Source organism: Rhinatrema bivittatum, chromosome 11 (genome assembly GCF_901001135.1).
Source record: "Rhinatrema bivittatum chromosome 11, aRhiBiv1.1, whole genome shotgun sequence".
In the NCBI taxonomy this organism is placed as follows: Eukaryota; Metazoa; Chordata; class Amphibia; order Gymnophiona; family Rhinatrematidae; genus Rhinatrema; species Rhinatrema bivittatum.
In genome coordinates, this window is record NC_042625.1 from 55,338,983 (window position 1) to 55,358,367 (window position 19,385).

The window sequence follows — 19,385 nt, forward strand, 5'->3', positions numbered from 1 at the left end:
AAATGGCAAATTTGAAAAAAAGAAATTCTTAAATGTAGCCAAACTTGATTAGCAAACTATTTTAAAACTGTATTTCAATGCTTACATTTTTACTTCTAGATGCCTATATGCTGTCTTTGATTATTTGATTCCCAATTTGTATGTTTAATTAGTTTTGTTTTGCTCTTCTTTCAAATTTAATCTTTTGCTATATACCCCTTTATTTCTAAGTCTTTCTCTTGTACTCTTCTTTTGGCTGTTCATTATCATTTTTTTTTTTTTTTACTCTTGTACATTCTTCCTTCTCATATGGTGACTCCCTTTTATCTATGCCACTTTCTCTCTGTTCCCATCTGTTCTCTTCCCTTATTCTTTGTCTTCTCTGGTGTCCTAATTTTGCTTCTTTCTAGCACCCATCCTCATGGTTCCTGCCCACATTATCCTCACAACCCCTGCCCACACACAAGTTGTCTTTTTTCTTTTTTTTGGTCTCCCTTCCATTTTTAATCTAGCTTCCTCTTTGTCCACCATATCTTTCCCAATTGTCTATTTCTTCTTACTTTCTCTGTCCTTTATATTTATTTTTAATCTTTTCTCTTATTTTCACTGCATTTTGAGCCACCTAACAATTCTCACCATTTTCAGATAAGGAGTATTGACTACAGAATCTTTATCTGAATGAATTATTTGAACTAATAAAATAATTTGTTTTCTAGTGTTAGAATTGTGAGTTTGCAAAGATCATTTATTTGATCTGAGGAGGTGAGAATACTGGTTCCTGTGCAACTAGTAACATTTTTTGATATATAGATTATTTCCCCTGTTGGGAGGAAATTCTTCAAAATAAGAATCAATTAGTGGTTTATAGTAATATTTAATAAACCCTGATTTTAGTGATTGACTAATTGTAGTCTTGTTGCTGGTCTTTCACAAACTAATTCTAGTAACCTAGTTATCAAATTTAAAAACCACAGATTTAAGTTGCTTAACAAAATAATTTTAAAATCCCTTTTCAAATGTAACAGTTTAAATTAAGATATACACACTCCTTAACCAACTTTTAAAACTTTAGCAACACAACACGTTAATATGCATTCTAGAAGACCTGCAGCATGAAGGGGGATATTCGTTCTCTTGCACTGAGTGCCACATGTATGATTCTCTATCTGTTAGCGAGAAGTTTGTGTGTGCACCTGGTGCAGAGAATTTCTGGCTTTGAGAATGAGTTCAATCTCTATAAGCCAGAGTGGCAGACTTGTAGAAGCTGAGGCAGACAGAGGAGTGCATAGAGGGAGAACTTCAGAGACATCGTAGAACAGTCTCAATTCCAGTCTATCAGCCATTATAAGAACATAACATTGTGCTGCTTTGGAGGAGCAAGGTCTCCTGGCAGTAGATCATCCTAAAAGAGAGAGAAAAAAAGTGGAACATTGGGTGCCTAGGAACCAAGGCGAGGGGAAGATCCCTCAGTCTCTCCCTCGACCTGCCCACCTCTCGACACTCACCCAGAAGAAGCAGAGTTGGCAAATTTAAATCAACAGCAACCACTGGAGGTGCTTGTGCAGTGCACGAAGTGACACAACACTTTGTGCGTGCCTCAAGTCACGCCTGAACACTGCAATAAAAACTCATTTGCAACCGAATCATCACAACTACAAATATTCTCCATGACAGAAACTCTACTACTGCAGAAACTGAACAACAATTCAAACATTATCACTGAATAAGCTTTATTTTAAACTGAAGTGCTTCAAAAATTTTCTGCTACAAAAGAAAAATCCACTACAACTGAAACTTCACAGCTACAAAAACACAGCCTCTGAACCTGAACTCTCCAAATTACAACATACATGTCTTTCTCAACAGAAAAAAATATCTGAAAAGAGAAATCATAGATCTCAACAAAGAAATCATAGATCTCAACAAAGAAACCTTATGGAACTCTATCCCCCCAGATCTTAGAACGGAACCCAGCCTCTCAACCTTCAAGAAAAGACTCAAGACCTGGCTGTTCATGCAGGCTTTTCCTAACTCCAATATTATTTAACTCATAACAATCAACACACATCACCACCAATATCACTATTAGCTACCTCTTACAATGTAATTATATGTAATTATCTGGTTCTCCTTTTCCTTTTTTCCTTCTTACTCCAAGTTTTTTTCCCCTGTTACATGTAACTGCTTTTTCCGCACTATTGTTCAAGTTTAAGCTTATTTTGCACTCCTGTTTCATGTGAACCAGCATGATGGGACTACTGTCTTGAATGTTGGTATATAAAAAACTTTAAATAAATAAAAATAAATAAAAACATTAGAAGAAATGTTTTTAATCTAACATATCACAATACAATAAAAAAAACCTTACTGAATTCTATCCAAATCTTATATTAACATTACTATCATTAAATGTACAATCTCTAATAAAAATAATTCCTCTGATAAATGATGTTTTAGAAGAACTAAACCCCTCAATATCTTCCATAATAAACTTGGCTGAAACACTGACAATGTTCTCATAAACCAAATTGATAATCTGAACTATGATATTTTTCACTTCCCACGACTCAAACGAAAAGGAGGAGGCCTCCTAATTATCTGCAAAAAAGAGCTTGAACTCAATCCTTATAAAGTAGAAATAAATCTACCAAATGAAGTAGCAATACTTAAATCACCAATAATTAACATTGTTCCGAGATACAGCCCTCCTGGAACACTCCAAAAACATTGCTCACTTTTAATTGAAATTTTCACCAAACCTTTCCCAAACCCAGAATCAACTATAATTGTAGGAGACTTCAACCTTCATATAGATAAATTAAACAAATCCAATTCATACGAAATATTCCTGGATACAATGGAAGTTATGGGATGGACATAATTTGTAAACAAGTCAACACACACAGCTGGCCACATCCTTGACCTCATATTTGCAAATCAAAAAACTGCCAAATCAAATTAACACATAAGAACATGCCATACTGAGTCAGACCAAGGGTCCATCAAGCCCAGCATCCTGTTTCAAACAGTGGCCAATCCAGGCCATAAGAACCTGGCAAGTACCCAAAAACTGTCTATTCCATGTTACAATTATATCATGGTCAGACCACCAGTTAATTAAAGCAGATATTACTCTACAAATCCCACAACAATCAAAGAAAAATATATATATATTCAAAAGATCAAATACTGGAAAAAAATAGAACTTGAAATTCATGAACACTTCAAAAATAAATTATCTGAATCAGATTTAGACAACGCCTCATCTCCATTTGAACTCTGGCAAAATATTATAAAGTAAATAGCTGATGATCTATGTCCAGAACAAGAAAAAAAGCTACTAATAAAAGATCATTTAAAACAAAAAAAAAAACTGTTATGACGAAATAAATCCTGAGACTGACTCTGACGATACATATGCCGCTTATGTAACCCATCCTACATCGATTAAATGCTGTAAACCTCTATGATCATGCCTCTCATATGTAAACTAGCCCTACACTTGTATGTAACCCGTCCGAGAAGGATCGAAGCCTGTAAACCGTTATATCCACACTTTGCATATGTAATACATCAGATACCGATTGAATCTTGTAAACCGTTGTGATGGCGATACCGAACGACGGTATATAAAACTTGACAAATAAAGAGAAAATGAGAAACAATGGAGAAAAACTCCTTCAACAGAATACTTAATAAAATATAAATCACATCTAACTAAATATCGAGAACTTATTAATAAAACAAACAATACTATACTAACCAAATTCATGATGTAATCTTCAACTCCAAACTTCTATTTGAAACAGTAAGAAACCTTATCAAGAACCCATCCTCAACTACTTGCCAGCACCAATGACTTCACAAAAACATCTTGTAATGAATACACACACTCCTTATTGCATAAAATAAATACTCTCAAATTTCAATTCCCCAACAACCAACAGCTTAATAAACCTGAAACCAATTCTACCCAGCAAAAATGGACATTTTTTGAAACACTCTTCAAGCTTGAAGTGCATCAGATATTTAATAAACTGAAACCTGCCACCCACCCATTTGATCCTATCCCAGCAAATACCCTCAAAAAAATACACTATAACACCAATAATAACAAAAAATTATAAATCATTCACTACCACATAGAATAATTCCCAAGATAGCTAAACAAGCTGTTGTTAAACCAACCTTAAAAAAAACAAACAAATCTGGAAGAACAGACGACTGGGAAAACTACAGACCAATTTCAAACTTGCCTTTCATCTCTAAAATGCTAGAAAAGGCTACATTACATCACTTAGAAAATCACCTTCATGATGACAAAATTCTAGTCCCAAACCAATTTGGCTTTAGAAAAAAAAGTTCTTCTGAATGCTGATATCTTTAACTGACAACATCCTAAAAGGATACAATTATAATGAATCATATCTACTAGAGATGTGAATCGGAACCGGAATCGGTTCTGATTCTCGTTCAGATTCACATTATGGTTGTTTTTTTTCTTCCGGCCCAATCGCGGTTTTGTTTATCGGCTGCGCCCGAGCCGATAAACAAAAATCCACCCCGACCCTTTAAAACTAATCCCTTAGCTTCCCCCACCCTCCCGACCCCTCCCCAAAAACATTTTACAGGTACCTGGTGTCCAGTGGGGCTCTCGGGCTGTCTGCTGCCACTAATAAAAATGGCACCGATGGCCTTTGCCCTTACCATGTGACAGGGTATCCATGCCATTGGCTGGCCCCCGTCACATGGTAGGAGCACTGGATGGCCCGTGCCATTTTTAAAGATGGTGCCAGCCATCCAGTTCTCCCTCCATGTGACAGGGGCCGGCCAATGGCACGGATACCCTGTCACATAGTAAGGGCAAAGGGCCATCGGTGCCATTTTGATTAGTGGCAGCCGACGGAGTGGTAGATGGCTCCTGGGACCCCCACTGGACCACCAGGTACCTGTAAAAGGTTTTTGGGGGGGTCGGGAGGGTGGGGGATTTTGAAAATATCGTACGATAACAAAAGTACGCCTGATTTCAATAGATATGTGCATAGCCGTGCATATCTTTTAAAATCCGGGGTCGGCGCGCGCGCTGCCCGTTCCCTCCACCTTCCCCTCCCTTCCCTTATCTAACCCCCCTACCTTTATCGCAAAATTTGCGCCAGTGGCCCGCTGGTGCGCCATCGCCCGACCCAGGGGCTGGTCTGGAGGCCTCTGCCACGCCCCCGGAACGTCCCCGGGCCAACACCATGCCCCCCAGAACGCCCCAAATGTCGCGCCGACACACCCCCCTAACAAAGCCCCGGGACTTACGCGCGTCCTGGGGCTTGCGCTCGCCGCCAAGCCTATGCAAAATAGGCTCAGCACGCGCAGGGGTTTTTTTTTTAAGGGTTACGCGCGTTACCCTTTTAAAATCCACCCCATTGCTTACTTTTCATGATTTCTGTATAGTATTACAAACACTAATTTTTTCGAACTTAGACTATTGCAACTCACTATTATTAGGCATTTCTGCAAACATAATTAAACCTCTACAACTACTCCAAAATGTGTCTGCCAGTCTCCTAGGAACAAGAAAATTTGATCATATAACACCTTCATTGATAGGCCTTCACTGGCTTCTAGCATCTTTCAGAATACAATACAAAGTATTATCTGTCATCTTCAACATCATCAACAATATCGACCAATCTCCACCAGGAATAACTATTCAGTTATACAACCCTTTGAGAGCTAAGATTGCAAAATAAAGGCATGCTAAAAATTCCTCCCAATCGGAACATTCACCTATCCCAAAAAAGAGAACATATGTTTTCTATCGCATGTCCAAAACTATGGAATACACTACCTAGTCCACCACGTTTTTTAACAGAAAAAAAGACATTCAAACAAGAACTCAAAACATGGTTTTTCAAAAAAGCCTATGAATTGATATAATTAATATTATTTATTTATTTAACATTTTTTTATATACCGAGGTTCTGGTAACAATGTTACCAATCACTTCGGTTTACATATAACATTAGGATGACTGAACATATGAGTCTTATATAGAACAGGAGAGTGAACTTGGAAAAAAATTGAATTAAAAATAAGGCATAATAATACAACAAATAAATAACAATCTTCTTATAGGCAGGCAATTAGAATGAATCAATCGAGTATCTAGTATTTGTAACTTGTCTAGATGGATAAGCCATTGGCTATAGTATTATTGAACCTTGAACAACACCACAGGCATAGTAAGATAGTATTGTTGAATATTGAACAACACCACAGCCGCTGGCTATTGTATTATTGAATCATGTGGTATGAAATTGACCCGGAAAAGGGGGGAATTGAGAAGATCAGCTCAGGCGTATGCTTGAGTGAAAAGCCAAGTTTTAAGTCTTTTTTTTTTGAAAGTGATGGGGCATTGTTCAAGTCTAATATCTGATGGTAGAGAGTTCCAGTGGATAGGGCCTACTGTAGATAGGGCTCTTTTGTTAGACGAGATTTTGAGTGGAGGGGTTTTTAGAGAGCCTTTTTGCGCTGATCTCAATGGACGAGAAGACGAATGTAGCTGGAATGGGATCTTCAGGTCGAGGTGTGAGACTTTGTAAATGGATTTAGGGATGGATGAGATGGTTTTGTAGAGGATCCTATATTTTATAGGGAGCCAGTGAAGATTCTTCAAGATTGGAGTTATGTGGTCCCTTTTTTTTTGCTTTGGTTAAGATCCTGGCAGTGGCATTTTGGAGCATTTGCAGGGGTTTTAGGGAGATAGCTGGGGGCCCAAGTAACAGAGAGTTGCAGTAATCAATTTTGGAGAATATGATTGCTTGCAAGACAGATCTGAAATCCTGGGGGTGTAATAAAGGTCTGATTCTTTTTAAAACCTGGAGTTTGAAGAAGCATTCTTTTACTGTATTACTGATAAAGCCTTTGAAATTCAGATGGTTATCCATAGTGACTCCTAGGTTTCTGACCTGGGGAGATAGAGTAGGTGATGCCAAAGGAAGAGTGTTAGCAAGTTGGTAGTTTCCTTCTTGGGTGATTAGGAGGAATTCAGTTTTGTTGGTATTGAGAATTAGGCAGAGATCAGCAAGGAGATTTGAAATGGAGAGGAAGCATGAATTCCAAAAGTGAAGAGTTTCTTGCAAGGATTTGGTGATGGGGATGAGAATTTGGACATCGTCGGCGTAAAGGTAATGGATTAGGTTTAGCTTAGAAAGTAGGTTACAGAGAGGGAGCAAATAAATGTTAAATAAGGTCGGAGACAATGAGGATCCTTGAGGGACGCCAAGGTCCGAAATGATTGGTTGAGATTCATAGTTGTTGATCTTAACTTTATAGGACCTGTCTTGTAAGAAGGATTTAAACCAATTGAATGCGGTGTTTTTGATTCCAATCTCTGCTAGTCGGTCTAAGAGGATCTTGTGGTTTACAGTATCAAATGCCGCTGATAGATCAAGGAGGATCAAAAGGCAAGGTTGTTTTTTCTCTAGGTTGAAAAGAATGTTGTCGGTTAGCGAAATGAGAAGGGATTCAGTGCTTCGGGATTTGCGGAAGCCAAATTGTGCTGTGGCGAGAATGTTGTTATCGTCTAAGAATTTGCAGAGTTGATGGTTGACTAATCTTTCTAGGATTTTAGCTATAAAAGAGAGGTTGGCTATTGGCTGAAAGTTGGCTGGATTTTCCGGAGAGAGATTTGGCTTTTTTAGAAGGGGTTTTAGGATAGCGACTTTGAGTGGAGATGGAACTGAGCCCTGTATAAGGGAGGCATTGATGATTTGCGCAATAGGCTTTGCAATAGCTTTGGCACTAGCTATGAGCAGATTAGCAGGAATCGAATCAAGCGGGTGGGATGCAGGTTTACGTTTTTTTAGAATATTTTCGATCTCTAGAGAGGATGCTGGATCGAAGGATTCCAGGCTTGAGGTCTGAAGATGAGTTGATGTTGCGAGAGGTGTTTGGGGGGGAAGATTTTTTATGATTCAGGAGTGGTTTCAGAAGGTTGGATATTTTCTCCTTGAAGATTGCAAGTTCCTCTGCTTTATTTGCGGATTTGTCGTCTGGAATGGTGGTCGTGGGTGGTTTAGTGAGGGATGAGACCAGGGAGAAAAGGGCTTTTGGATCATAGAAGAAGTGGTGGATTTTTTGAGAGTAGAAATCTTTTTTTTTCTGTAGGATGGCGATCCGGTATTGGTGCATGCTGGTTTTGAAGGCTGAGTTGTTTTCTGAAGTGGGATTTTTTCTCCAGATGTGTTCTTTTTTTCTCAGTTCCCGTTTTAAATGACTAAGTTCATGGGTAAACCATTGTTTTTTCTTATCTTTATTAGCGTTGATGGATTTGGAGATAAGAGGGCAAGTCTGATCTGCAACTTTTTTAGTTATAGAGGACCAGGATGCGAGGGCTGAGTCAGCGTCAGATATGTTAATGTGTTTTAGTTCCTCCGATAGATGAGTAATGAGGGTTTCCTGGTTGCAAAGTTTTCTGAATTGAACCGATGTTTTTAGTGAGGTGGAAGTGCATGGGAGGTGAATTGCTAAAGAGGTGTGTATTAACTTATGATCCGACCATGGGATTGGCAGGCAAACTGCTGGTGCCGAGAGGGATAAACCTTGATTAATAAAGATTAGATCTAAGGTATGACCAGCTTTATGGGTAGGTTTGTTTATTATTTGATAAAAGCCCATGGAGTTGAGAGTGTTGATGAAAATTTCACAGTTGGAGGAACGGGGTTTAGCATCTACGTGCAGGTTGAAATCTCCAAGCAATATGGCTGGTGAGTCCGTGTTGATGTGAGTGGCTATATATTCTATTAAAGAAGAAGGATCAGAGTCAAGACGCCCTGGAGGAGCATAGATGAGGCCTAGTTGAAGGTGAGGTGATTTGAAGACTGAAAATTCAAGATTTGGAGAGGAGTTAGTTGTAAGAAGGGATAATCCAAGAATTGTTTTTGAAGCTAATAACAGTCCACCTCCTCTTTTTTTAATATAAATCTCCTATATTAAGGTTGTGGATAAAAATATTCAAAAGTTTATTAATACTTGATTAACTGCAATTAATTGCGAATGTAAAACAAAGCGATGTACAAATAAAATAGTCAAAGCTAACAAAGCAATATACAGATAAAATAAAGAAAACTAGTAGTAAAAATTACAAATCAAACCTTAAAAAAAAAAATACAATAAAAAATAATTAAATACAGATAAAATTCAGATAAAATGTCAAACATATCCTGGCTGATTTAGTTAACAATCCATTATGAAAAAGCCTGTACAAACAAATAAATAAGATTTTAGTGCCTTCCTAAATTTAAAAAAATCTTTCTCCAGATGAAATTGAGGTAAATGTTTCTTCATCAGAAGAAGAAAGCTTTGCGCAACGAAAAACTAAGTATCCTAGATCAGTAACGTTTGCTATATCTACTGCTTTTTCAGAATGCAACACTCTAAATCAAAACTTTTTGCGAAGCGGAATCAGATAGAAAACTCATTCCAATCATTTTCCTGATCACCTGAGACAGAAAACATCTGGTCTCAATCAAGACAAGAAGATTACCAGATCTCAAAGACAATACAACTTGCGGTGTTCAATTTATCATCTCACTAAACATGAGCTTAGTTTGCTACATAAAGGATTGTCATTTGTGCCATCTTCCCAACATGATTTTTTCTCCACATGGACACATCTTTACACATTTTTTTTGGCAATTGAAAATAAAAAAAAACTTTTACTACTTCAATGACTCCTTTAAAAGTATCAGTATTAATACAGAGATCCCAATGGATAGGTCTGGGACCATCAGACTCAATTATTACTGTCTTTGAACGTCCATTATTATGAGCAGTTGATGAATTAGCACAATCTTTATCTCAATTTAACGTACAAAGAATGATGTGCTTGTGAAATATTTGGGAGAGATACCAATATCAGCATCTGCCTGGCAGACAAAGGTGGTGGAATAATGATTATGGACTCCTCTGCATATAAAATGGAGGCAGCTCGTCAACTTTAGCAGAATGCAATTTCCTCTTTGAACCTTACCCCATACACCCATTTTCTATCTTGTTCTAAAAATTCACAAATCATTATCATTGCCACCTCGCAGACCAATTACGGCAGGAACTGGGTCTCTTAGAACCCCTTTCTCAGTACATTGATTCTTTTTTGCGTCCTACCATTTCATCAGTTTGATCTTACATATAGGATTTAGCTTATTTTATTCACAAGCCTCCTGTGCGGGACAGTATAAAAAACTTTGCTGAAATCCAAGTAGATCACATTGAGCCCTTTTCCTCGATCCAATTCTCTAGTCATCCAATCAAAAAAGTCAATCAGATTTGCCTGACAGGACCCTCCCCTAGTGAATCCATGCTGCCTTGGGTCCAGAAACCCACCCGATTGAAGATAATTTACTATCCTTTCCTTCAGCAGCATCTCCATTAACTTTCCCACCACCGAGGTGAAGTTAACTGGCTTGACGTTTCCAGCCTTCCTTCTGCTACCATTCTTGTGAAGTGGGACCACTGCTCTTCTCCAATTCCACAGCACAACTCCTGTTTCCAAGGATCTATTGAAAAGGTCCTTCAGCAGACCCATCAGCACATCTCTGAGCTCCCTTATTATCCTGAGATGTACCTCATCCAACCCCATGGCCTTGTGCACTATGTTTGCCTAGCTCTTCCTATACATTCTTTCCATAAACTGAGATTCATCTACTCCATCTTCATCTTTGTTTACCAGCAATGATCCTTCTCCAGGGCCTTCTTTAGTGATCACCAAACTGAAGTATTTGTTTAATATTTCTGCCATTTATTTGCTTTCTCCACATAGTGGGGTCGATTTTCAAAGCCCTACGCGTGTAGGGCATATTTTCAAAAGGCCTGGCGGCGCACACATAGCCGATAAAAGTTTGTTGCCTATGTAATAGCTCCTTTCAGTTTGGCCCACCTTGGCCATTTTCTCCCAGTCTCTGAGTTCTTCCTCTAGGAACATTCCCATTTTGACACGGTCTATATTTGTGAAATTCAAAACTCAGGTCTTTGAGTGTCTTCTCTGTATCCTATTTGTGATTTCAAACCATACCGTCTGATGATCAATGGTGCCCAGTTTTATCAATTAGTGCACCAGTTTGCCCATTGCTTCTCCAGGTCATCAAGGACCCCCCCTCCCCCCCCCCCCCCCCCGATTCTTCAGCCTGAACTCTCCCAGTTGTTGCAGACCTCCCAGCCAGTACTTCACAATAAACACGCTTAATGTAACTTAAACCAAATAATGAGCAGGTGTAAATATGCGCAAGTAAGTTGCCAAATCTACACATGCTGGCCCCAGATCACCCCTTTTTTTACATGTGAACCCTATTTGCACGTGTTTGAGATTTATAAAATAATAAATGCTATCTTCTTGCTTCTGTGCAAATTTTTCCACGAGCAACCTTTGGAAATTCCACCTTTAAGTTGCTCATCTGTAACATTCTCTGAACACAGGGGGATGATCAGTCACATATACCATCCCTCGTTCCCTTCTGGAGTTAGGCTTATTAGCTTAACAAAGCTAAGACATGCTGCAGATAGGCGGGAACTGCCATGCACACCCAGAATAACCTTTGGATGTTTCCTGGATAGCTCTGGCAACGTATTCTGTGTTGGTACTGTTGGGTGACGTTACCCATCAGTGTGACTGGTGATTCCCAGGTCTTCAGAGAGCACCCGTTACAGATAATCAGCTGTTTTCTTTCAATTTTCCTGTAAGCATTTGGATCTGGTTTTCTGGCTTATTTTGCTGTTAAGCACACAATGAAAAGCAATTGTGGCTTTTTGAGATAGAACCATTGTCTGTCTGTATGTTGAAAATCATGTTTTGTTTTGTTTTTTTGTTTTTTTTTATGGCTAGATTTGTTGAAGTGATTAGCAAAATGTTTTTCTAGTTTTCTTTTGAACATAGTTTTATCTAATGGACCAGTAGTTAAGCAAAGTTTGTGATTTTGACATCTTAATGGGAGCTAGCAAGTTGCAGTAGTGGCTTTAAGTACTTCAGTTAGTCAAATATGCATCTGAGTGTGTTCTGAATGTTGGCAGGTTTGGCCTAATATTAGTGGTCTAAACTCAAAACATGTACACTGTATAAGCGGGGAATCTGCACTGCAGGGGCTGGAAGATTTCTGCCCAGCTCGTCTCCCATCCTCCCTTCAACTCTGAGGTCTGTACTGGAGCCATGGTAACAGTTTTACCATACATTTCATCTGGTTAACAATGGACTATTCCAGCTGCAGCTCACTAAGGAGAGGACTGCAGAAGGGAAAGAGAGTAGATTTGCTGTAAGTGGGGACGGAAGAGCTGAAATGTGAAATTTACCTTCCCATTAACATGGCTTAATGTAGTCTGAATTGTGCTGCAGACTTTGCCTGAATTCCTTTTTCATATATGGGCATTGGGGTACTATGTCATTTAAAGCAACAGTGTTTTTTGTATTAGTTATACTGCAGAAAAGAAATCTGGGAATATGCATAAAATAAGTGATCTCTATATATATATATATATATAAATCACTTAACATCACAATTTCATTTTATACCAGAACTGACAGTTTATGAGCCAGACTGTATCGTTGCTCTTCACTGTTGAGCATAATATCAGTAATCTGGGTTGTGGTAAATATTTTTTCTATGACTATCCCTTCCTCTGCCAGTTTGTTCCTCGTTCTCACCTCTACCACAAAATACATCCCACACAAAAAAAAACAAACAAACTAAAAGGCCAAAACTACTGAAGTGCATCTGAAGCTGCAGCTTGTGTAAAATCTTCAGGAAAAACAAATACCCGATTTTTACCTCGGGACAGTAAGACTGCAGTGCCTGCTCGCCACAAGACTTCCAATAGCTCAGTATGATAGGCTGTTTTCGGGAATAAGGATTGTTGTAAAAAAAAAAAAAAAACCAACTCTGCAGTTACTCATTTGCAAATAAATGCTTTTAATGGTTTCTGAAAACGTGGGCTTTGATTAAATTCTTTTGATTGGGTTAAAAGCAATAAGATTCTTTTCAGATCTGTCCTCAAAGAACTGGCACTTGAGGGGTTAATCTCTTGTTGCTGTAATAGGATTTCAGAACAGTGACTCAGTCTGCCTGTTAGAGATGGAGAACAGGATCTCTCCCATACCATTCCAGCAGCAAGCGAGTAGGATTGCGTGCTCATTTTCATGGTGATTTCTCTTTAATTTCTCTGATCAGCTCTTCCACCGTTTGTTCCAACACTCAAATCTGATGATGACACCTCAAATTTTGATGAACCAGAGAAGAATTTGCGAAATGTATCCCCTCCGTGCCAGTTGATATCAGCAGGTTTCTCGGGTGAAGATTTACCATATATTGGGTATTCATTCAGCAAGACGTTGGGGGCTCTCAGTAGATCAGTGTAAGTAAGAATTACTACCTAACTTGCAAAAGCTAAAAAGATTGGAAGAAAATATACATTTCTGGCCTGCATTCTGCTTTTTTTTTAAGGTCCTTTTATTGCTATTGCCTTTGTGCAGTTTAATGTTCATCATTTAGCGTGTATGGAAGATGAGGAATTTCATTCTGCAGTCAGGAGCATTAACTGTCATTTATTTCTTTACAGGGATGTTTGTTTTCTACCATCACAAGTAGCTTTAAATGAGTGCTATAGTCTAATGGATATCCGTGAAATGGGTTGGGGTACTTCGTAACTGGTTCTTGCCTGAGTGAGGAAACATTCAGAGATGTTGACTCTTGAAAATGTGTACTGCTAGATATTTATAAAGTCAAAGCAAAGGCAGAGAGGAGATTTTGAATGTTAGGTTTATGTTCTATAAATAGTATCTCTTTAAATAGAAATTTCACAATTTGAGATGAAGTGAGATGCAAGATTTTCAATTGGTTGTTTATTGCCAAAAAATTGAAGGATGTGTTTTTGTTAGCTAGTGCAGCAACTTTACTATGAATTTTAAATATTCTTTTAGCAACTTGAGTTAATTTGGCCTTTGTCAAAATGCCATCTTTTAAAACCAACAATCACCTCACAATTAAAATAATATTGACAGATTTTCCTCAAGGGAGGCCTTGTTATGAAATAAGCAAATTGCTGGCTAGGACTGAGAAGTAAAATCAGACGTTTGTGTTTTGTAGAGGAAGGGGTTGAGGAGGAGGATCAAAGATGATATGGAATGTAGGAGTACTGACAGCTCTCTGTGGCTGCTGTAGATGTGATATGGGTTTCTGTGTGAGGCTTGAGATAAGCTCCAAGGCTTCAATTCTAGATGTGCATCAGTGGATGTTTGAGTTACATTGGCAAAAATGTGTGTGTGGTCTTAAGTGAATATTTAGATGCATTGACTGAGTTTTATGGGGGGAGGAGTTCAGCACTGTAATAAAGTGCTGCAGGCCAGAATTATAGTTCATTGGCAGATGTTTATAGGGCCTAGGTCAGGAACAGCAGAGATATATATCTGTTCTGATCTACACTGGCAGAGTTGTATGTTAGTATTAAGTACTGGAATTGTAAGTTGGGATTTTGTTTCACAGGCAGAGCTGTGTGGGTCTAAATCTGCAATCCCAGAAGTTACTATGGTCTGATATTAAATTGTAATTTAAAATGTATATTTATTATGAAATCGCAAAGATACTTATGAAAGTTGCAAGTACTTCTGTGAGAGTGACAATACAGTTCTGTTATCTGTGGTTTATACACATACAAAAAGCAAACAAAAAAAGAGGAATGAAAATACTGACATTTATAAACATAGTAATCTATTCTCATCTGTCAGTTACAAGAATTTTGGTAATGATTACATAATAAAACTTACATTTCTCTAGTAGTTTAGCAATTGAATATTCTAGTATCCTAGAAAGTGAAATGCTATAACTGTTTTTCCAGTATAAGATCTTTTTTTCAAGGTTGTTTCTCTAGACTTCAGCTTTTAGTTAGGACCAACATTTCATTTTAAAAAGGTTTACATGGATAATGAGATTATCAGGGGAATGAGTCACGGATCAACTTAAAGCACTGCAATTTACTAAAATTACCCTATTTTTGGAATTTTTGTAACGAGGGGTTGCAGATGGGATAAACTTTCATCTGTAAAGTGATATTTGAATATGTACAATCAGTTGTCTAGAAAAATAAAGCAAAACATTTTATATTTTGGATACAACTAGTCAGTGTTGACTACTGGAGACTTTGCAGGTTGTGATACCTTTTTATTGGAGGAAAACAAAAGAGAGCTCATCCAGGAAAATGAATGCAGGCTGCTGGACTACAAAAACAGTGTCCATAACAACCAAATGTGGGGGGGGGGGGGGGGAAAAAAAGTTCCAAAAAATCTGAGAAGTTTTCTCTGTAATTGATTATTACTTCTGTTGCTTTTTGGACATTGGCTTTTGCCCAGCATGTGACACCTGAGCTTTTGAAGCCACTTCAGTCCCTCTCTTAGATACCTTGCAGTCTCAAAAAAAACATGTACTACAACATATTTTGGATAAGATTTCTCAATCCAGTTTTCTCCAGGGCCAGTATAGATGCTGAAACTGAGTACCTCAAAGCTGGGATTGCATACCTGAAGGCTGTTGTATACTACACTATATTGTAACAAATATAGGTACTTTGTTTATGAAATTAACTTAGATTTCTGTAGTCTTAAAAGCTCCACCAGCAGTATACAAAACCACTGCGACACTTGTTCCCCATTTTCTACTGTTGTTCAGACTACTAAATGTGTCCAAGTTCTCATAGCAACACTTCAAACACTCCTCCTTAGTTTATTTTAAACTGCTATCCTAATGGGTCTACTGCTTACTGCAATTAGTTTCCTTTTTGGAATAGGGTATTAAATGCTTCCCTGTTCAAGTAATATTGCTATTACAATCTAAAATGTGGTTTTATGAAACCTTTGAATGTTCCAAGTGTTTAGGTTTATGAAAGGGGACAGTTCAGGGGAATAACCAAATCAAATTGGATATTCTTTTCAAATGTGTAATACTTTTATCTTTTTATTTCTGATTTTTACAAACAGCATATTGTACATCTATAACGGTAACAGCCATAATGAAATAACACATGAGAAACTCTGCTTCCACAAATATCAGATTAAAATATTCAAAATTATGATATCAATAAGTTGAAATAAATGGCATGAAAAAGTTGCTTCATGAAACAGTCTTATGCTTCTATTTATTAATTACATTTTACATATTAATACAAAAAGAAATTAAACTTCCCTTGTATTAGGAAAATTTGGATAAATCCAAAAGTAATGGAATATTTACAAGTTAGTCTTGAAGAATACAAGTAACCATTCCAATACTTGGTCAATCAACTTAACAGAAGAAGCAGATAATATAAATGGGAGTCCAAAGTAAATCTTTAAGGGCATCGCCTTAGTATGTTCTCTAAAAAAGTTTAAATTAAATGGTGAGGGATATACAAGCTCGGCATCCATCAAAATATTACAAGAAGAAACAGGCAAGAAATATATCTCTTAACCTCAGGAAAAGAGTCAGTTTCACAATTCAAAATATCCAGTACTTTCTTAAGGTCATCAAAGGTTCCTCCCCAATAATTCTAAGAAAATTATGAATACAAATGTTTTTAAATGTCTGGAAGTATTTTTTCCAAGTATTCAAAGTGTCTGGAGAGAGCAATACCTATCTTTAATAAGGGAGCTATTTAGTTCCTTAACCTCTTGCATATCTTTCTCCAATACCTTTATTTTAAATATTCACAATTTGACCCCCAAGTTGTGAAACCAATGGCTCCAGAGAGGATAAAAAAATCAATCTTTTCACAGTTAATAGCAGATCCAAAATGAGCCATAAGTTCCCAGATGGAGTCCAATGTAGCGACTTCTGGTTTGGATGGAAAATGAAATGACTCGCCTGTCATAGTTAACACCCCTGGACACCACTTCAGATTAAATGAGGGATACTGGGACAGGCAGATCAACTACTTCTACCGAGGCCAGCTGACTCAGGACATTTTTGCAAAGGGATGCCGACATCGCTGCCCCCCCCCCCCCCCCCCCCCCCCCCCCCACATGGCTGGTGCCAAACTAAGATTATCAGAAAGCTCTAAAGCTGGAAAATCATCTTGCCTGCATCTCTGAATCAGAGGCATACAGTGGTTCAGAGGGCTGAAAGAAACATCTTTCCCTAGGAGTGACGACATCTCCCGCCATCACTCACGAGGACTTTATTTGACTTTTTATATTCCACCTTTCAGCTAATTCAAAGCAGATTATATTTAGGTACCGTAGATATTTTCCTGTCCTCAGAGGGCTCACAATCTAAGTATGTACCTGAGGCAATGGAGGGTGAAGTGACTTACCCAAGGTCACAAGGAGCAGCAGTGGGATTTGAATCCTGGCTTTCTTGGTTCGTAGCCACTGCTATCACCAATAAGCTGCTACTCCACTTTTTCTTTCACTTGAATATTAGAGATCCGGGACACTAGAAAAGAGAGTTGCTGCTGGCCAGGAGACAGGTCAGGGTCTGGAGGGAAGACCCTAATCTTCCCTTTACGCTTCGGAGGCATCTTGAAAGTTAATACAGCAAATCAAAGAAGCAAATGCAAAACAGTGAAATCCCGGCCACGGTTCATGCCCTCATCTTGCTTCTTCCATCCTCGCATTGTCCTTAAGTTGTTTACAAAAGAACTCTATTGGTAGGCCCAGTGGTGAATACTAAATTTGATAGAAAATTAGTGACTAGAAGCACAACAACAAAATCCCCTGTTCTACAATCACTTTTCCTCTGCATTCAGGCAGGCGAATCCCCACCAGTGGGTTATGCACCTCTGCCAGCAGATGGAGATAGAGTAAGAAACTGACATCATGGATATATAGTCCTGCCCCACCATCAGCCTGCCAGTATTCTCCATCTCCAGCAGATAGTGGACATGCATTTCACTACTGGGGATTGCCTGTAAAAACAAATAACTAAATAAATAAAAAAATTCTAGAAGATTGCATATTTATATAGCGCCACTTACCTGCTGAAGTGATACCGTTCGGTCCCTCACTCAGTAGAGCCTTTAGTCTGGATAGCCTTGGTAGCGTGGACCTAAAGAAAAAGAAAGAAGAGGTGGAACTCTTTAGTGAGGATTCTTCCTACTGGGTCTGTTTCCTCAGCATTCGTCTTCTCCCGCTCACATCTCTGGGGAGTTCTTGGAGGTATTTCAGGTACGGCGGGTTGTGCAGCCATTTAGTTAGGCCCTGCTCTCAGGCTTCTCCTTTTTGGTGCATGGTAGGCTGCAACAGTTAGTTCTCGCGTTTTTTAGCATGTCATCGGCCCGCGCCTCATTATGCATCTACCTTCACGTCTCTTTTTGGGCATGTGTGTGCCTGAACATTTCTTCTGGATGCATAATCTGTGCGCCCAGTTAGGGCTTCCTAACTGGGCCTAGCTGGGCGTGTCTATGTCTTTCTTGAACATTTACCTATTTGTGTTGCATGCCATATTAGGGCGATACAGCTGGAGCTTTCTGCAAGCCTTTGTCAGTGCTACCTGGATGCTCATGGGGATTTTCCTCCTACCTATTTAACAGACTATGGTACATCTCCTCGTGTCTGAAGGGATTGGGACCGAAGGCATCACAATGCTAGTGTCCCCTCCTTCTGATTGTCCACTGGCTGAATCTTCAGGGGAGACTCGCTCTCAGGATGTCAGCTTTGGGCCTATGGAGCCGCCATCCTTTTCTTGGGTGGAATTCTTACAGGAATTACAGACCTTTCTACGGGAGGGCAGTTGTCTGAGTTGACAGTACCTATTTGTTTAGGTCCGTGTATTCGGTGTTCCCCTGTGTCTATCACCATGGTCAAGTGCCGTGGCTCAGCACATTCTGACAAGGTTAGAATGGATATGGATCAAGATGACACTGATGATGATGGCAGTGGCTCCCCTGTTGAGAAAGGGAAGATTCCCCCAGATTTGGAGCCATATAGAGCTCTTCTCCATTTCTTTCATAGAGATGAGTTGGTGAGCCTGATCTCTCAGACTTTGAAGACCCTCAGAGTGACTGGGGGTGACTCCTCGGGTGTACAGAAACACCCCTTGTTGGTCACTCTACGCAAGTCTTCATGTTTCTTTCCTATCCTGGATGTGATTCAAGAGTTGAATGATCAAGAATAGAGTACTCCAGAGGCAACTTTAAAGGGGGGGGGCGGCATGCCTTGGCAGGTTTATACCCATGGGATTCGCAGGCCAGAGAGCAGTTGCATTACCTGAAGGTGGACGCTTTGCTGTGCTCCGTCACTAAACGAACCACCATCCTGGTATAGGGAAGTGCAGCTCTTAAGAATGCTCAGACTAGGAGAATTGAAGCTATCCTTAAACATGCTTTTGAGGCAGTGGCAACGAACTTGCAAATTGCTTCTTTTTGTGCCCTGGTAGATCAAGTTACCTTGCATCTTTCTCAAG

The 19,385-nt window shown here is 38.9% G+C and overlaps 1 protein-coding gene across 12 annotated transcripts in view; it reads left to right on the forward strand.

The window, feature by feature from the left end:
* CIT (citron rho-interacting serine/threonine kinase) overlaps positions 1 to 19,385 on the forward strand; it is a 424,741-nt gene that overhangs the window by 138,215 nt on the left and 267,141 nt on the right. For all 12 annotated transcript variants that reach the window (XM_029571779.1, XM_029571775.1, XM_029571774.1 and 9 more), the window contains one exon: positions 13,188 to 13,371. In XM_029571779.1, coding sequence (XP_029427639.1) covers positions 13,188 to 13,371 — 184 coding nt within the window. The remainder of the gene's footprint in view (positions 1 to 13,187; positions 13,372 to 19,385) is intronic.